Here is a 19224-nt window from a genome sequence, read left to right as displayed (position 1 = left end):
GTGCCAATGTAGCCAGCACACACGAAGAAACATACACACACTCACTCCTCACAGGAGACAGTTGCTTAGTGACAGTGTCCATATGATTTAACAAAAAAGAGAAAGTAACCAGAGCAAAACTTCCCTCAAAGAGACTCCAAATATGGTTCAATATAATTCTATGAATGAGAAAATCAGCTCACCCTGGGCAACTTGATGTTTTTTCGCCTGTTCTTTTTGTTGATTATCAGCCTGTCCCGTTCCTGAAAGCACATCCAGACATCACATTAAATAAGTTGATAACAATACAATACAAAAACACACAACTTAGAATCTTGCAACTATATGCATCTCATCCTCACTGCACATAGTTTACATCTCTGCACATCATCTGTGTAGTAGTTTAATATATTGTGTATATATTTTTCTTATTATTTAAAGAGTATGCCAGCCCTACATTTTACTGCTTGTTGTATGTCATATAACTTTTATGTGACAAATCTTGAATCCTTATTCAGCAATATATTTAAAGAGTGAGTTTATTTTCACATTGAATCAAGTATGAGTGTTACAGTCCAACAAGTTTACACTACTGTGTGTTTAAGTCTCTTATGCTCAACAAGGCTGCATTTAATTGATGAAAACTAGGATAAAAACAGTCATACTGAGAAATATTATTATTACAATATAAAATAGCTGTTTAAACATATTTTAAAATGTCATTTATTTCTGTGATGGCAAAGCAGAAATTACAGCAGCCATTACTCTTCAATATTATATGATTTTTCAGAATTCATTCTAAAATGTTTTGTTACTCAAGAAACATTTATTATTGGCAGTGATGAAACCGTTGTACTGCTTTTTTTGTGGAAAATTACATTGCTTTTTTTGCTGTCACTTTTTTCTGTCAATTTAACGCACTCTTGCTGAATAAAGGTATTAAAAAAACTTTTGAATATCTTATAAAAATGAATAGTGTATGTAAACTTTTTTGTCACATGCAATTCTGCTGTATTGCTGGCAATACTGTAATATCAGCGTGCATATTAACAGAAGTATTAAGGAGGGAAAGAGAAATTGAGAGTGACATAGTAATTCATTTCTAATTAGGCTTTGCCTTAATGAAGTAAACAAGCTAATTAACAGACACAGCACTGATTACCAAACACAAATGATTACAGGGTGAGACTAATTAGAGAATAAGCACACACCGTACAAATACACGGACACAAATACAAATACACATATACACAGATTATAAGATAAAACTAGGCAAGGACACAGAATATATCTGTAAATAGATTTAAAGATAACATGAAATCTAAATTGACAATCTTTACTTTTTAAATGAATTTCTTGGTTTTATTTTGCGCTTATCACTGAAATAAATTTTAATTTTCAGAACCTGTAAACAAAATGTAAAAATCTTCTGAAACTTTGTAAAGCAAATTTTTCCAAGCAAAATGTATTATACAGTAACAACAGTATAATTCAGACCTCTCATTGTGTGCCCATCAATTTACTCTTGACTGCTTTTCAAACCTTGCAAATTTCAATCCGGGATTTGAAAAACAAATATGCATTAAAGATGGAGCTGTACACACTTTATTTTGACTCTGGAACACAGCCTGTGAGTATGATTTATTATTAATGCATTCGTGTTTAAAATGCAAAGTTTTGTGTTGTATATAGTGTACTGTACAACATGTGCACTGCTGTAACCCTCTGCTAACTAGCAAACTCAAATTTTTTTATCTTGAATTTTGTCTGCTCTGAAATTCTAATTGCAGATAAAAACATGTAAACGTGTGTTTATGGCTGAAAGAGTCAAACCTGCGTGAGCTCATCAATAACACCACGCTGCTCGCTGATCTGCAAGCGCAGATACTCGACTTCCTGTTGCTCGTGGGCTTGACTCAGGTCTGTTAGAGAGGTGTATCTCTTCAGCCCACCCAGCTGCAAGTTCTGCTGGGATTTCTCTTTCTGAGGAAACACAGCGACAAAGATGTACTCTATATTAAGTACAAATGTAACAAATGTTAAATGTTCATTAAATTAAATCTGAATAAAAATGTTTATCAAAATGTAACAAATCTGAATCAAATGTTATTTTCTGATGATGACAATGGCTGAGCCAATTAGATCCTGATTATTAAAACCGTGTCCCATCCAACATTATTTCCCATAACTTTTAGTTTTCTCTTTATAGTACACCTGTTCCGCGCTCTCTCTGCTGAGTGTCTTCAGTTTGTCCTCCATGCGCTGTAGAGTCTGCTGCAGCTCTTCATTCTTTTTATTCAGCCGTTTATTCCTCTCCATGAGAGGCTTTATCTCTGCTTCTGTTTCTCGCACTCGTTTCAGCTGTATGACAGAGAGAGACTGATCTACATACAGAATGAAAGACATCTGTACTAAAGTCCAACTGGGATTTCCATCATAATTTGGAAGATATCATAAAGGATCCTGCTGTGTGAGGATTATATTACAGATTTTTACAAATCGTTTGAGAACTAACCGTGTAATCATTAATTGCTAGGATGAATTTACACAGAGGAACACATTTAGTTATATTGATTATTGCATTATTGTAATATGCGTGAGTACTGGCCATGTTTATGAACAGGGCATTTGCTTTGGATTCATCATGTGGCTTTCTATTGTACCACCTGGTTATCAGTACATTTTAAGACACAAAGAACATTGGCAGTTCAGGTTCTTGGTATATAAAATTTTTCTCACTTAATTAAATACTCTTTTATAAATGGTAAAATATACAGGTACCAATATTCCATTAGATAACAACTGAAACATTGTCAGTATTTTTACACAGAATTTTTGGCAACCACAGCTGCAATTTTTTACTGTACATTTAACAGGATATTTTACAGTGTATGGCTCATATAAGATCCTATTAAATACATTCATATATAATTTTTGTCTTTATTTTGTTGAGAGTGTTTAGATGTATATGTACCAGTTCGTTTCTCTCATCTGAAAGCAGGGTGTTCCTATCCTCTAGTTTCCTGATGACTGCCTGCAGCTCTGCAATCTTCAGGTGAAATCTCCTAACATCCTTCTCATCCACGTCCTATGAATGGATAAACAAACTTTATTGTGTGATGGTGTGAAGGAAAAAGCTCTCTGCCATGTTTGTTCAGCTCTAATCAGTGTTTCTGTTCCTGAAAATATAAAAGCTTTTTATCAGCCATTTCTATTTGCCGAACAGAACGAACCTGGTTACTGACAGAGTCTGAGTTTTCCCCGAGAGACGACGCCACCTCTCTCTTCGGACTCCCATAATGCCGCTCTGCTTCCTCCTTCCGCAGCAACAAACGCTGGGTCTGTCCCGCCTGCACTCCCAGTTCTTTTTCCAGTGACTGCACCACACGATCTCTGCTCTTCAACTCGTCCATCTGAAACAAACATACATCTGAATACATGCTTTTTGTGGTCCATTTCACAAAATGTCCTTCCTTTAGGTCTAGTTGCTTATAGACCTAACTAATAGCAAAAATAGCATGGAGGTAATGCACAGATATATAAACGTTTTTAGTTTTTTGACAGTAAAGACATTTACAATGTCACAAAATATTTCTATTAACATTAAATGCTGTTATTTTGAACTTTTTATTCATTGAAGAATCCTGAAAAAAGGGTATCACAGTGTCCACAAAAATAATATTGAGTTATCAAAATTGAGATCATAAGAAATGTTGCTTTGAGCACCAAATCAAAATACTAGAATGATTTCTTAAGGATCATGTAATAGACTGAAGACTGAAAGCTGAATAATTTAAATTAATTCAAATAGAAAACAGATATTTTAAATTGTAATATTTCACAAAAAAAAAAAAAAAAAAAAAAAATCCTGTCTGTTCTCTGTCATAAGAAAGAAGTAATGAGACAGACATTTTTAGGCCTTTTATACATTAATATCAACTTATCATTAATATTTGCTGATATTTAAATCAAATGATGCATGTCAAATGTCGATCAGAGACAATAATACAAGTATGTATAAACACTAAGTTGATTCCCCCCAAAAAGTTTAGATAACTGCATCCATCCTTACCAGTCTCCGGATTTCTCTCTCGCTCTCGCGTTTGATTCTCTGGATCTCCTCCTGATGAGCTTGATGGGCCACTCTGAGATCGGCAGCTTTGGCTCTGTCGGCCTGCACAGCATGGGAGAGCGCCTCCTCTGCCTGCCGCCGTGACGTCTTCGTCTCCTGCAGCTCCTGCGTGAGCCTGAGTTTCTCTGCCTCGTAGCTCCTGCGGGCCTCCTCTCGTGCCTCCTCCTTAAGGGCACTACGTAGCTCGCTGCTGGCCCCATCCCGCAAAATACACACCAGCGCCTGAAGCCGGGCCAGTTCTGTCTCACGAAGTCGTGCCTGCCGGGCCAGCTCGGTCTCATGTTGCCGAGACAGGCTCTCTCGTGTGGCCGCCACCTCTCTCTGCTTCTCCTCATGGAGCTTGACGCGGAGCTCAGTGAGAGCGACCGAGTGCTTGTGCTGCTCAGTATCACGTTGGGCCCGTAACTCTTGCAAACGTTCCCGTAATTTACCCACCTACAGATTGAGAGACAAGGTTATTTCACGGGACATTAACCAAGGTGAATATTGGCATTCACATCACGGTTCTCAAACTGTCGCAAGTTCACCAGTGAGCTCCCATTGCTTCAAATATGTTATTACTAAGGTATTAATAAAATAATGTTTTTTTGTGTTTGTTTTTGATTCATGGGGTGAATTTCCAATTGTATGTCAAATACCAATTTGTGGCATTAATGTATTTAAACAATTATAGTTTTTAACCTGTAAATGTCTCCAAAAAGACAAAACAATTTCTATCCTAATCATTTACACAGACATATGCTCTCAATGAACAGAGTGAAATAGGTTATACTTTATTTTAAGTATATCTGAATAATATAATTTAAGTACATGTACCTGGTTTAGGATTATTTAATAGATATAATCCTCTAATTTATTATTATTACTATGTTACGTGCATGTAGCATGTGTAACTATGTCACCTTAAAATAATGTGTTAACCTGAATTATTTTAGAGCCTCAGACCTTTAGTTCATACAACTGCAGCTCATCAGGAATGAGTCAGAAACCTTGGTTTCATTCCAAACATGATAAAACAATTAGATATTATGCTGTCTGCAGCTGGAATAAGCTTCCAGAAGTCAGATGTGTCCCAAATGCAGCCAGATTTAAGTCCAGGCTGAAAACCCTGTTGTTTTCCTGTGCTTGCACCACTTTTCGTATATATCCAAATGAATCCAATACAATTTTAGATTCTGAAAGTTCTTTTTATATGAGACTGAAATCTGATTCACATGTTTTTTACATGTGCGCTACATGTAATTTGAACAAAATATCAGCACATGAGCAGTGCCCAGTCATCATGCTGAAAACTGGCGAAAGCCTGTGCATAAATATATAATTATCATTTCTAGTAAAAATGTGCATCATGAAATTGTGCATACGTGCAGAGTATTTTTGTAGACAGACTTATTTAAGCATTAACATGCTTATTTTATTTCCTACCAGTCAGATTATTTCAAATCTACATCACCCCTTTCAAGCTCAATCAGACACATTGAGGTGTTTATATGAAGGTGCATCAATCTGACTGAGACATCCGACTACTGATCTCACTCCTTTTATATATATATATATCTTTTCCTTTTATTTATTTCAATTTATTTATAATTTTCTTGTTAATTTCCAAGTTTTAAGTATTTTTATTTATTTTATTTTCTCAAATGATTTTAAAATGAACTTAATATGTGCTTAATATGAACTTAAATGTGTAGCACTTTGAATTACCATTGTGTGTAAAACGTGTTAAGACAATTAACTTGCCTTATGTAAAGTAGGGCATAATTAGAAAACATCTGCGTCTAGAAGCGACGCTGGCTAGCTATCTCTCTATGGGTGAGACATCATCCAAATGCCCTCCAAACCCCTTACATACATATCGCTTGAATGGCAGGGTGTACGCAGCAGCAGGTCATGCTGTCGCTTTGTTGCACACAATGGCAGTGCTCCAGGCATATCAGGCTGACCTGCTGAAAGCCCTGGATAAAGGCGAGGGCCTTTCTACTGATGAGAAAGCTGAGTTGCCCCTCAGCCAAGAAAAAAAAAATGTATCGGCCTTGGCGATATATCGTTCGACCACTTTGTACACTTTCTAAAACCACACTGTGGTAAGTTTGAATGCAAGTACTTTGCCAGTACTTTGGGGAAGTCGTGGCCTAATGGTTAGCTCATAACTCTAATGTTGTGGGTTCAAGTCTCGGGTCGGCAATACCATGACTGAGGTGCCCTTGAGCAAGGCACCGAACCCGCAACTGCTCCCAGGGTGCCACAGCATAAATGGCTGGCCACTGCACCGGGTGTGTGTTCACTGCTTTGTGTGTGCACTTTGGATGGGTTAAATACAGAGCACGGATTGTGATTATGGGTCCCCATACTTGGCTGTATGTCACTTTCACTTCTTTCTAAAATCCTGTATGGTGAGGACTTCATGCCATACCATTCACCATAGTGACCTCTAAAGGATGCAGTTATGTATGTAACCATGGATCCCTGAGCAGGGAACAAGACACTGCATCCTCTAGGGTTTATCTGCTGCCATGCTTCAGAAGAAGTGGATGACATGTTCTTCCGGAGCCTATTTATACCTTAGTCGCACCAGTAGTAATGTCATGGGCTGTCACCGGCCTAGAGCTGAAGATCTTTCCCCGAACCTGACAGGTTCGGTCGGGTCCGGGCTTAATTTATATCATCTTACGCGGGCTCGGGCCGGGCTCGGGCTTGCACTCCGGTTTGCAAGGTAAACGAGCGGTCATGTGATGTGTTTCGATAAGCACGAAAAAGATGCGAAAATGGATGCTGAGTAGGTGTAACGGAGGCTTGCCTCTGACAATTATGTTTTGTTTGCACCAGCAACTAAAGCAAAGTCTGAGTTGTGGAAAAGTTTTGACCATGTTTATAATGAGAATAATGAGTGACCAATGACGCACCATCAGTGAGCGCAGGAACGCGCTGAAGACATTATACAGTGGATTCAATCATTGTCCTCCACAAAAACATGTAGACCTAGCCTAATCTCTGTGAGTAAATGATAACTATATATTCATTGAGTCTTAAGTATAATGTGGACAGAGTATTTACGCTAATGTTGGATTCATTCTTTTATTAAATGTCAGCTGCTATTGGCGAAGCAAAGCCCACAAAGCCTTTATCTTAATTTCGTTATTGCCAAATATCCATCTTAATTATATGTATCTGAATTTAATTTGTTAAAAAAAGACTACCCATCTCTATATTTAGAGTGCTGAGATGTAACAGTGTTACAGAGGACTTATTTTATTTTTTTATTCCAACTTCCAAGTGGTCTAGTCTACGTTAGTTATGAATAAATTATGTTAAAACATGAATAAATGAATCATTCTTGACAAAAGGCAAACGAGATGTGTGTGTGCGCACATTTACATGTCGGGCTGTAAACATGTTCAGGCTTTTAAAAAGCTGTCAATCAAAATGTACTTGTCGGGCTCAGGCCGAAACCTGTCGGGCTCGGGTACTGTCAGGCCTAACTTTTATGGCCCGATCACAGCTCTACGCCGGCCACATGTTGTTGGTGTTTTTTAAATGTATGCTTCAGACATGGGTTACCATGAGGCATTCTAGTGACCCCTAGAGGATGCCAGTCAGGGAACCATGCTTGCATGTGTAACCCGAGATGTTCTCCCAGACCTCCATCCTCTAAATTTACTCACCTAATTTGTCCCTAGTTTTTTGGCACTTGCCACATATTCTCTGCACTTTGTTTCCACCATTAACAAATGTCTTCATATTCCGTCACTATTTTATAACCTTCAGGGTTTTATAATGGTATGGAGAGAGGGACAAAATGTAGTTACCAAGCAATGAGCGAGCTAGAAGGAATTAAATGTACCAAATTGGTTTTCCATTAAGCTCTGTGTAAAAACATTGTTTGATTTTATTTATTTTACCAGGTCTAAAACCATGTTGGCATCGTGTGATTATGAGAAATTATTCCCTTCGACTCCATAAACTGTCACATTTATCCTGGTTTTCCAGCAGTGTTAGGCTGTCCCATTGTTTGACGCTTCCAGAGGGTGTGGCATGTTTTCTCTTCTACTCATTATGGCCATGAAGCAATCATTGGCACAAATTACTGGTGATGGATTTTGGGATATATGATTCATAAGAGGATAAATCTTCTGAATCGGTTTAGATGTTTGTAGCCTGAACAGCAAGAATAATGCATTCAAATCTTATTTAAATGACATTCTTGAACGATTTACGATCTGATTACAGTTTTACAACACAAGTTTTAGGAAATGTGATTCAGTCTGACCGTTTTTCATTTACTTCTCCTAATTTAGCAATGCAGATGTAATGCCAAATGTAAATTCATCCTTCAGTTGTCATATTGCAAACTATTTCAAATACACTTGTAAATAGTGAATGTGTAAATTTGTGAATGATTATGGATGCTTCCCTGTCTGAAACACATTAATAGCTCCAGATATGCTTTCTGGATCACACAGAGATGTCATAAACAAACATGGGCAGATCACAAATTTACAGTTTCCCAGTCCTCTCTTTCCACAAATCATCACTTGTGTCTCTGTATATTGTACTGATACTTAAGACATTAGTATGACAACTGATGTACTGGATTATAACAACTATTTCTGAAAAAAAAAAAAAAATAATTATAACAGACCAGTTTTCATAAATAATGCATATTAATGCAGGCAGTTCCTCGTAAAAAAGAAGTCAGCCTTAACACACTTTTACTTGTATGTACTTATCACAGAAATACATTACATTCAGTTTGTACTTGCACATATTCTTCACAAAATCAGACGTGGCTGTAATGTGAACAAAGCCATACAGTAGATGGGCGTACCTTGCCTCGTTCCTGTTGCAGTTCATTCTGTAAGTCACTCAATCGGCTCCTCAGCTCTTCATTGGCTGTCTGTAGAGTTTCTATTTCCTGTTTTCCTCTGCTCTTTTTGGGAGGTGGGGCCGAGGTGGGCGTAGTTGCAGCCATCTTCCCCAAAATGATGATTTACCAGTCAAATCCACACTTCCACAGTCAAATCTCACTCTAAAGCTTTTGTAACACTAGAAATCGACCACACCATCACCGGCATCTTCCTCTTCTCCTGCTGGAAACAGAAAGGGTCGGTCAAAATCTAAAGTGACTGCACACACATTTGTTCCATTCAGTAAGGGCGAGGGTGTTCCCTTACACATGCTCACAGACTACAGTCAACACAAACAATCTTACACACACTGATCTGAACACTCACATGTGCCATTTGTTCACTGGAATTTGGCTCCAACGTATTTTGCATGTTTGTGCCTCCATCTAGTGGTGTCTCATTATATTACTGACAACAGATGCATCAATCACTATGTGGGCAAAAATAGTGGTCAACCACTGTGTATTGTTGTAGCTGTTGCTGTTGCTGTTGTTGTTGTTGTTGTTGTTTTGTGTGTTTGTGTCATAAAAATGTCTCTTTAAGTACACTAAAATGGCCTTTTATGTTATTAATATTAAACTATTATTATTATTATTATTATTATTATTATTATTATTATTATTATTACTAAATATAGGTTTAGGATGGATGCATTTTTTATTTCTGCTGGTCCAGTTAGGCCCATAGTTCAGACTGTCCTGTTTTAACTGGCCCCATCTTTCAAAAGGAGCTAATATGTACCATCTACAGTTTGTAATAATAAGGTACTTATGGCCCTTTAGGCCAAAAAAGAAATTGACCACCCATGCAACAGATTTTTGTAATTTATTATTATTATTATTATTATTATTATTATTATTATTATTGAGTATCATAAATGCAGTTTATATACCACATACACTTGCAATCAAAATGATTACAAAATTATATACTGTAATTTCAAATCTAAGGTTTTCAGAAGATCCAATTTTATTTTATTTTTAATGTGCATTTTTATATATCTATAACAGCTTTATGGCATATAAGGTGATAATGGAATATTTTTGAGTTACATGCTTTTTTTGTAATGCTGTTACAAAATTAAGTCACTTGTTTGTATGGTAGGGCACACAACTTTGCTAAAACAAAAGTAAGTCTTTGGAAACTAAACAAATTTAATCACATGTCCAAGTCACAAGGCCAAGTCAAAAGAGCTCTCACAAAAGCTATAGAGATTTATTCAATTGAACAATCTGTGGCGACAAGAAGAAACCTAGACAGGTTCCTAGAGACACAGCTAGCAGCTTTATACCAGAAAACCTTTGAGGGCATTGAAGAAAAAGCACAATATCATCAAGAGGAATAACTTTTTTTTTTTTTATCAGAATAACTGTCAGAAAACCCTTGATTTACTTCCAAAGACTTACAAGATGACCTGATGAAAGGCAGAGGCAACATTTCAATGAACAGTAAGAAGAGATTGGCCTTCATGTCAGGACAACTCACCAAATGCAACTTTTGACCAAGAAGAACATACAAGGCTGGCTTGAATATGCAAAATAATAATTTGGATAGACCTCTGGAGCTCTGAAAGAATGTTTTATGGAGTGAAGTGACAAAACTGAAACTTTCTGAACCCGTGGCTATGCCTGCAAGAAATGCAAAACTTAAGTGAGGAAGAACACCATTTTCATAGTCAAGCGTGTAGTTGGACCATTTTTGTTATGGAGGTGTTTTGCTGTTGCGAGAAGTGTAAATCTTGACTGTATGAAGGAGATCATGGATATTATTGGGCCATTTTGGCAGAGATGGTGATGTCTTCGGTGCAGAGGCTGAAACTTGATTATTATCCAAATTTTGGTTCAGTGATCGGTCGTAGATTGTTCTTACTGTATATGACTTTCTCAGTCTTTACGTTTAAATCTTATTCAAAATATTTGGTGCAGTTTGAAGAAAGCAGTAGCAATGAAAACAATAAAGATTATCAGTGATCTGGAACCTTTTTTCAATGGGCCAAGACTACAGTAGAGAGGTGACAGAAGTTTCTGAGCACTTACAGATAGCGTTTAAGGTTATAAAGAATAACAGATTCTGCACAAAATTTGTGGGTTGAATAATTATGTACACAGATCTTTAGAGCCAATTTGAATTTTATTTATTTATTTATTCATTCATTTTTTATCAACTTTACGTTCTCCAATGTTCTCAAATCAAACATATTATTAAACGTCCTATAAAAGTTTACTGTTGCCCTTTGTTTATCTGTTTTAGAATTTTGTTCTCGCAGAAAATGTCTTGCAGGTCAAGGGAGTTAACTTTGATTGCAATTATTTGTAATTAGATTTTTTCAATAATATATTTTATAATATGGATCTTTATGGCCACTATAAATTCATGAACACACTGAGCTACTTTAAATAAGTTTATATTTGTGACATAATTTAAAAAGCAATATTTGCTACAACACTGAGGAAATTAAATATCATTCATCAGGCTGTAAGGAAGCTGAACTCCCTCCCGACCTTGCCCCCCTTCCCTCTTTTGCCCCAGGCACCATTGAACTCTGAACCCACTTCCCCCTTTTTTTTTTTTTGCCTTGTGCTGCTTTATTTCACTTGATTTTTTTTTTTTTTTACATGCCCTTATTTGCATAGTTGTATTTTATATTTAAACTGTAACTATCTGAATTTTTTATATTTTGCTATCAGTGTTATTCTGTATACACCAAGGGTCTGAGAGTATCATAGTTTTAATTCTGTGTGTATGTGCTGTATATGTGGACGAATTGACAATAAAGCAGACTTTGACCTTTTTTTTAATATAGCAAATTTAGCTAATACTAGCACTGCATCAACAACAAAAAAAATAAATAAAAATAATAATGTCAAAACCAGAGCATCAGGTTAGGAGAGATTTTCAAACTCCTTTATAAGCAATAGGGTTATAAAAGAATAGCCATACAACTTAACCATAAATTAAGATGTTTACCTTGACCTGTTTCTGTCAAATGAAAAAAAAACTACTTAAAGAGTGCAAACACACACAAAAGCTTTACTTCTCACTGATACAGAGACCGAGACTCAACACACTACAACACACTGAAACACATCTGGATTGTAATTCAGTTTCTTGGAGAAAATACGTGTTTAACAAACTAGTATGAACTGTTAATAACATTTCACAATTACGTCATCTGTTCCAAACTGTTATTCTTCCTTAAGCAAAATGACCAGGGGTTTATAAAATCATGAACATTTGCATAAGTTGAACATTTGCTAAATATATCCTACACACACACACACACACACACATTTGGCTTCCAGATGTCCAGCCAGTCATAAGAGTTTACTACCAGTCTGCAGACATTGCAGGTTTATGGGAAACATCAAAGTGAAGTTCCCTATAAAAACTGTGGAAGAAAACAATAAATAAAAAAATCACCTTATTGAATTTTGTTCTTTTAAGTAGCTAGTAGTCAAATACAAGAAAACAAGTCTTTATCTTAAAAAAAAGAAGAAGAAAAAAACTCACAAAAACCTGACGAAGACTTTCGAAACGTTGTGATTTTTACACATATTTGAGAGCAGTAGTGGCAGTATGCCGATTTTTGTTTATGGACTGTAAATACATATTTTTGGGCCTCATACACTCATACAGGCGAGTACTGCATATGCAAAACAAATTTACAAATGTCCCACCCTAGGAAAACAAACCAAAACTCACTGAAGTAAACCACTACTAGAGGACACAGAATGAAAACGATTACAAGTCTACCTTACACAACATTTCTGCTGACCTTTGAAACTATGCCCTGATATCTTAAAAACTTACATAAAGTTGTAATCTAAACGAGCAGAGAATGAAAGAGCACTGTGTTATCTCAGCATATTCATATGAGGCTGCTTGATGGTCATAGGTGAATGCGGGTGGCCGTACAAGTCTGTCCTATGGAGATACACTGTCTCTTTCTTTAAAACTGTCTCAGTTTATAAGCATATTAAAAATGTTCGGTCTATGTGGTAAAAGAGCTCTATACAGATGCAGGACAGGTTTCAGTTGCTAAAGGAAGTTCTGTTAGGGCGTGACAGCTATGTTGCCAGTGTAAATGCTACAGTGTGTTTGGCAAGGAGGGTTGTGACAGTAATGTGCAACATCCGGGATCTTAAGCAACCCAGCAAAATGTAATCAGATAAAGAATCGCAAAGAAACCCAACAAGCACAACAGTAAGTCCAGCACTGGCTTTAGACCTGCATTTGACGGTCAGACATAATCAACCAGGGCTACATTTTCTGAGGGTGTAAAGTGCTGAAATAAATAAGCCATAAATATGATATTATGGTGATTACCCTGGAATGTTTGTCTGATTAATATTACATTCAAATGTGTTGTCACTAATGGAGCTACGCCCAACTTAGGCTTATGATGCTTTTGGGAAACACAGCTCAGGTCAAACACATTTGAATGTTACATCAATCATTTATTACAGCACTGTACACCCTCAGAAAAAAAGATAACTTGGTAATTGCCAACATAAAAAAAAAAGAAAAAAAAAAAAAAGAAAAATGATTTGCTTTCCATGAAGCCTCCATCTGCGTAAAGTTAGAGTAAGCAGATTAAACTATTTCAGTCTACAGTATGTGGTAAAAGATATCTTTAAATATGCAGAACAGGTTTGAATGGCTAAAACATTTTTACTTGAAAATAGTTAATAATAGTTAATAGTTAACTCTTTCCCATGGTAAGATTATGAAGACCTTTTGAAGGCTCCCTTTACCTCTCACAGCCTACAGTAGCAGATGCCATCCTGCTGCAAACATGAATTGTAATTTGAATAAAATAATTAGGAAATGTGTGCAGTTGTAGGCTGACATTTGAAGACTAAACACAGACAGTGGACCCCGGGCCCTGTTGCTCATTCAAATATCCAGTCCTGGTCTGGTCAGTAGGGGTGTTGAAACTAATCATTGCATCGATGCATTGCAATGCGGATGTAAACGTTTCTGCATCGGTGCAGTAATAGACCTTAACCGATTATAGCCTATGATGTCATTTGCATATACACGCTTCAGTCACACAAGTTTAAAATGGCAGAAGGAGGCAAAACATATAAAGCGAATATAAAAAAAATGCACCTACTAATTTTACATCTGAGATCTGGGAACATTTTGGTTTTTATAAACGAATTTGTAGGCACAACGAGCTGGACAGGACACATGCAGTGTGTAAAACCTGTCAAGCTGAAATAAAAATGTTGGGAAAACGACTAACTTAAATCGTGTTCAACCTTTTCACCCTGAGATGCTGACGGCAGTTGGCCCAAAGGCCGACCCTGTATTTTCTGTATCTGTATTTATTAGTTCTAAATGCTCTGTTGTGTGCAGACTTAAATTTAGTTGAATGTTTGCTACATTCAGGAAGTGCCCAGTGCTGTTATTTTATATTTTTTGATTTTATGTTGTATATTAGAGCTGTGCAGAAAGTTTCAGATTTGAAGACTGTACTATTTATTATGGGTTATAAATTAAAGGGGGGGGGGTGAAATGCTTTTTCATGCATACTGAGTTTTTTACACTGTTAAAGAGTTGGATTCCCATGCTAAACATGGACAAAGTTTCAAAAATTAAGTTGTACGTTTGAAGGAGTATTTCTGTTCCAAAAATACTCCTTCCGGTTTGTCACAAGTTTCGGAAAGTTTTTTTTCGAGTATGGCTCTGTGTGACGTTAGATGGAGCGGAATTTCCTTATATGGGTCCTGAGGGCACGTCTGCCTGAAGAGCGCGCGCTCCCCTATAGCAGAGCAGAGAGAGGCTGTGCACAGACAATCACTCATCACAGCGAGAGCGTCGCGAAATGTCACAAAAGGAGTGTGTTTTTGGTTGCCAGGGCAAGACAACCCTGCACAGATTACCAAAAGAGAAACAGCATTAAGGGACCAGTGGATGGAGTTTATTTTTACAGAGCATCAACGGAGTTGTGCAAGTGTTTGTGTTTGTTCCCCTGCATTTCGAAGATGCTTGTTTTACAAACAAGGCCCAGTTTGACGACGGATTTGCACATCGTTTATTTCTTAAGGATAATGCAGTCCCAACGAAAAAGGGTCACGATCGTGTGTTGGAACCGCAGGCGGTGAGTAAAACTGCTTCAAATATCTCTGTGTTATTAACTTAGTTAGCACATCAAGTAAACAACATGCGATGTTGTTATCAAACTGCACTTTCCACATGTACAGCTTAAAAAAAAAAAAAAAAAAAAAAAGACGACAAAGTGGAACTTAGTCATTTTCCAAAACCGCTAAGCAAATATATACAGTTTCAGTACATACCACATAGAGAAGCCTTTGCTGATGCTGCTCTTGTTAAATTTCAGCCTCTGGATCTGTGTCACAGCTTCCAGACCCGCTCAACACAAAAGCCTACTGGCGCTCGTGATTCTTTAGCTCCGCCCACACGTCACGCCTCTAGGCGCTCGTGTTTTTCCGGGAAAAATCAGTACAGACTATCTTTCTCTTATGAATATAATAAAACTAAAGACTTTTTGGAGTTATGAAGGATGCAGTACTACTCTATAGGTACTCAAGATTAACAGGAGATTGAGTGAAAACGAGCATTTCACCCCCCCTTTAAGTAAATTTTTATACATTTGTTAACATTATTTTTGAAGTAGTACACTGCACTTTAAATGCATTCAGTACTTGACAGTTTCATGTGCCTTTAGTATTTATTTACTAGTGTTCACTTAATACTAGTGTATTTACTCTGTTCAGTTTTATTTGAAGCAGATAAAATAAAAAGGGAGTTCAAATATCTGACTGCTTGTAGACTATTTACTGATGTAAATGTAGCCATGTGCAGGATTATTGAAAACCGAGGTTGCAAAGAATGCATCGTAATGCATTGTGAAATCGAATTGAATCGAATCGTTGACATGATAATCATAATCGAATTGAATCGTGAAACCAGTGCCAATTCACACCCCTACTGGTCAGTGTGGGTTTATCAAATTCACATGATACCCAACAATTATAGTTCTTGTTCTTGGAGAGGAAAATGTGATATGCAAAGAAATAGTTTACTCAAAAATGAAAATTTGCTAAAAATGTGCAACTTCAGGCCAAAGATGTAGATTTGTTTTTTTGTTTTTTTTTCATCAAAACATATTTGCTGAAATTTAAACATTACACCAATTGCTCACCAATGGATCCTCTGTGCCATCAGAATGAGAGTCCAAACAGCTGATGGACATGTAACATCATAATAATCCACAAGAAAGTGACATGACTCCAGTCCATCAGTTGATGTATTGTGAAAAGCTGCATGTTTTTAAGAAACAAATCCATTACCATCATTAAGCATTTTTAATTTAAATTATCGCTTCTGGTATAAATAAAAGTCATTATTAATACATTGGAAAAGTCCCTTTGTTGTCCTCTCACAAAATCCACTTCCATCTTTGTTTAGAACAGTTTCACTGTTTGATCTGTGCATATTTCTCCCCTGATTGGGACTATTCATTTAAATAAACCCAACAAGCACAACAGTAAGTCCTAAACTGGCTACAGAGCAGCATTTAAAGGGATACTCAACCCCAAAATTAAATTTTTTTGTCATTAATCACTTACTCCCATGTCGTTCCTAAAGCTGAATTCAGACTGCACAATTTCAAAGAACCGGGAGGCTTTTTACTGTCCCATAGACTGCCAAGTTTTGTTTTCTTTGTGTACAAAAAGTATTCCCGTCATTTCATAATGTCACAGTTGAACCACTGATGGCAGATGGACTATTCTGACGATGTCTTTCATACTTTTTTGGATCTTGACAGTGTTACTTACTTGACAGTCTATGGGACATTCACATGCTTATCAGTTTTCATCTTCAATTGTGTTCAAAGACAAACAAAGCTTTTACGGGTTTGGAACAACATGGGGTAAGTGATTAATGACAACATTTTCATTTTGGGGTGGAGTATCCCTTTAAACATAATCAAAACAAAGTTAGCCACCTATTACAAAAAAAAAATGCAGTTAGTTTGACTACATAATTATGAATCACAAAATTATTTTGAACAACAAACATACAAAAAATAACAAACAGATTTACCTGTGTTCTGTAAATTATGCAATTGTATACTGCACACTTGATACCTAACAGCTATGATGATCAGAAAATATAATGTGATGACAGAATAAAAAAATATATTCAATTTTGAAGAAAGTTTTGAAACCACTGATAGAGAAAACGTGGACTAGACATGTCCTCTGCGTGACAACTAGCCCCATTCTTCTATATTCTAAATCTAAGCATGACTAGAACAATATAAATATTCATAGACTGTAGAAATTCTCACAACTTTTCAAGGCCTGGAAATCACGATTCCACAATTCCGCGGTATTTCCAGTTTTCCCATCACCGCGAGGGAACCCAGTAAGCAGCACATCTAAAGACACAGAGGTAGACTTCATCAGCACCGGGCGGCCAGAACCACACCCACAGCACCAGCCATCACAGACCCACTGCAGCTCAACATCTCCGATCATCACACCACAGCACAACACATCAAACAAACCGCCGGATGACTGACAGCGCTGCGTCATCATGAGTGACATCCGAGAGATGAAAGAGAATCGGCACCAATCATACCTGTTTTAATCTGGAACTACACCGTTTACAAAGCGTCACGAGGACAGATGTCACTGTTACATTACGGAACAAATGCTATGGATTAAATATGGGTGTGCAATGTTGCAAGCGATGAGCGCGGCGGGCAGGACCAATAAAATCTCTCTCCGGTGAAAGTGATGAGACTCATTCATTCGAATTCATTCATTACGCTCATACAATCATTCGAATTAAATTATTCATTCATTTATAACAATGCAATACCACGTAGCAGTGTGTGTGCTGACGAATCACATGGGCACGTGCAGTGATCCAGGTTATTAACGAACATTTGTTCGTGCGATCCCCAGTAACTTGCCGTGAGCGACTCAGGTGTCCGCGGTCCAGAAGGCCGAAAATGTGTCCTTAATTCTGCTCTGTCCGGAGAAACACGGCATCTGACAGCAGTTGCGGAAGTGTAGAAGAGGGTGGTGTGTGTTGATGCTGTTATAGTGGTGACGAGCAGCCTTACATTAGTCTCCACTACACATGCAAGAGAGAAATCCGACGAATTTTCGAATCCTACTACTGTGAAGGACTCGCTTTTAATATTCATGAGCAACGCTCTCGCAATTGGCAAGAAGCGGTGCGGCGTCAACGGTAAAGTATTTATTATATATCAGCCAAGCAATGGGAATTGGAACGTATTAACACACGTCAGCTGTACATAATTGATATTCATAAACCAATCCTTAGTCATAGTACGAGCTGAAATTTCCTCCACGCCCACAGTGAAGGACGTCATTCAAAACTCCTCAGCAAGCCCTCACTTTATCAGAGAAAAATTATGCATATTTAATATTTGATGTTAATTATTGTATCTTAAACTGTAATCTCTATACATTATGTGTATTTATGTGGATAGCTTAGGTTTGTAGGTCTGTTGTTTTTCAATAATAATAATAATATGCCTTATAATAATAATAATAATAATAAATAAGAATGAAAAATTAAGATACATTAAATCAAGTCTAAAAATGTAAACAAAGTCTAATATTAAAAAGGTATATATTTTTAATTGTATGTATTTATTTATTTATTAATGAATCATATAGTTATTCAATAAATAACAAACAAACACATAAGCAAACAAACACTTCTTATTAGAGACTACTTACAATAATACCCAGTTCTTTCAGCTAATGGTTGCATCAAATAAGAGTTACCCGCTGATGAACTCGTGTAATAAGTCATAAAGTAGGGAGAGAGGAAAATGTGGTTATAGCATGAATGAAGGAATGAACATAGTCATAGTAAAGCACCACCAGCCGCTGCCTTGTAAGGGGTTGACGGGGGTCTTTGCTGAGTGGAAAATCAAGCTCAGCCCCAGAAACATCACTAAAGTGCCATTATTATGACCTAGATTTCCTTGTCTGCTTGCCTCTTTCTGTCTCTCCTTGTATACATTGGAGTGCATTTAAACAGACATTACAGCATGCATGATTAACACCATATGCAGGCCACTTCCCCACTTCCTCGGGTCAAACTCTCTCTCTCTCTCTCTCTCTCTCTCTCTCTCTCTCTGGATTTTGTCCTTTTTACTTCTTTCACAAGAATCAGAGCATACAATCA

The 19224-nt window shown here is 37.0% G+C and overlaps 1 protein-coding gene across 13 annotated transcripts in view; it reads right to left on the bottom strand.

The window, feature by feature from the left end:
• Window positions 1–18174, bottom strand: part of jakmip1 (janus kinase and microtubule interacting protein 1) — a 50032-nt gene extending 31858 nt beyond the window's left edge. For 2 of the 13 annotated variants that reach the window (XM_052573761.1, XM_052573770.1), the window contains exons 1-8: window positions 17972–18170; window positions 8940–9201; window positions 4052–4546; window positions 3213–3392; window positions 2954–3067; window positions 2194–2340; window positions 1813–1962; window positions 183–242 (exon numbers count right to left, since the gene is read on the bottom strand). In XM_052573761.1, the coding sequence (XP_052429721.1) occupies window positions 183–242; window positions 1813–1962; window positions 2194–2340; window positions 2954–3067; window positions 3213–3392; window positions 4052–4546; window positions 8940–9083 (1290 nt within the window). In that variant the 5' untranslated portion in view covers window positions 9084–9201; window positions 17972–18170. Of the gene's footprint in view, window positions 1–182; window positions 243–1812; window positions 1963–2193; window positions 2341–2953; window positions 3068–3212; window positions 3393–4051; window positions 4547–8939; window positions 9202–16189; window positions 16608–17341; window positions 17569–17634; window positions 17700–17877 lie in introns of those variants that run through there. The other 11 variants (XM_052573774.1, XM_052573773.1, XM_052573772.1 and 8 more) reach the window with 10 other exon arrangements.
• Between the last annotated feature and the right edge of the window lie 1050 nt (window positions 18175–19224).

This window comes from Carassius gibelio, chromosome B14 (genome assembly GCF_023724105.1).
Source record: "Carassius gibelio isolate Cgi1373 ecotype wild population from Czech Republic chromosome B14, carGib1.2-hapl.c, whole genome shotgun sequence".
Taxonomy (NCBI): Eukaryota; Metazoa; Chordata; class Actinopteri; order Cypriniformes; family Cyprinidae; genus Carassius; species Carassius gibelio.
Note: the sequence above shows the minus strand (reverse complement) of the source record. Positions and strands in the feature narration are given on the sequence as shown.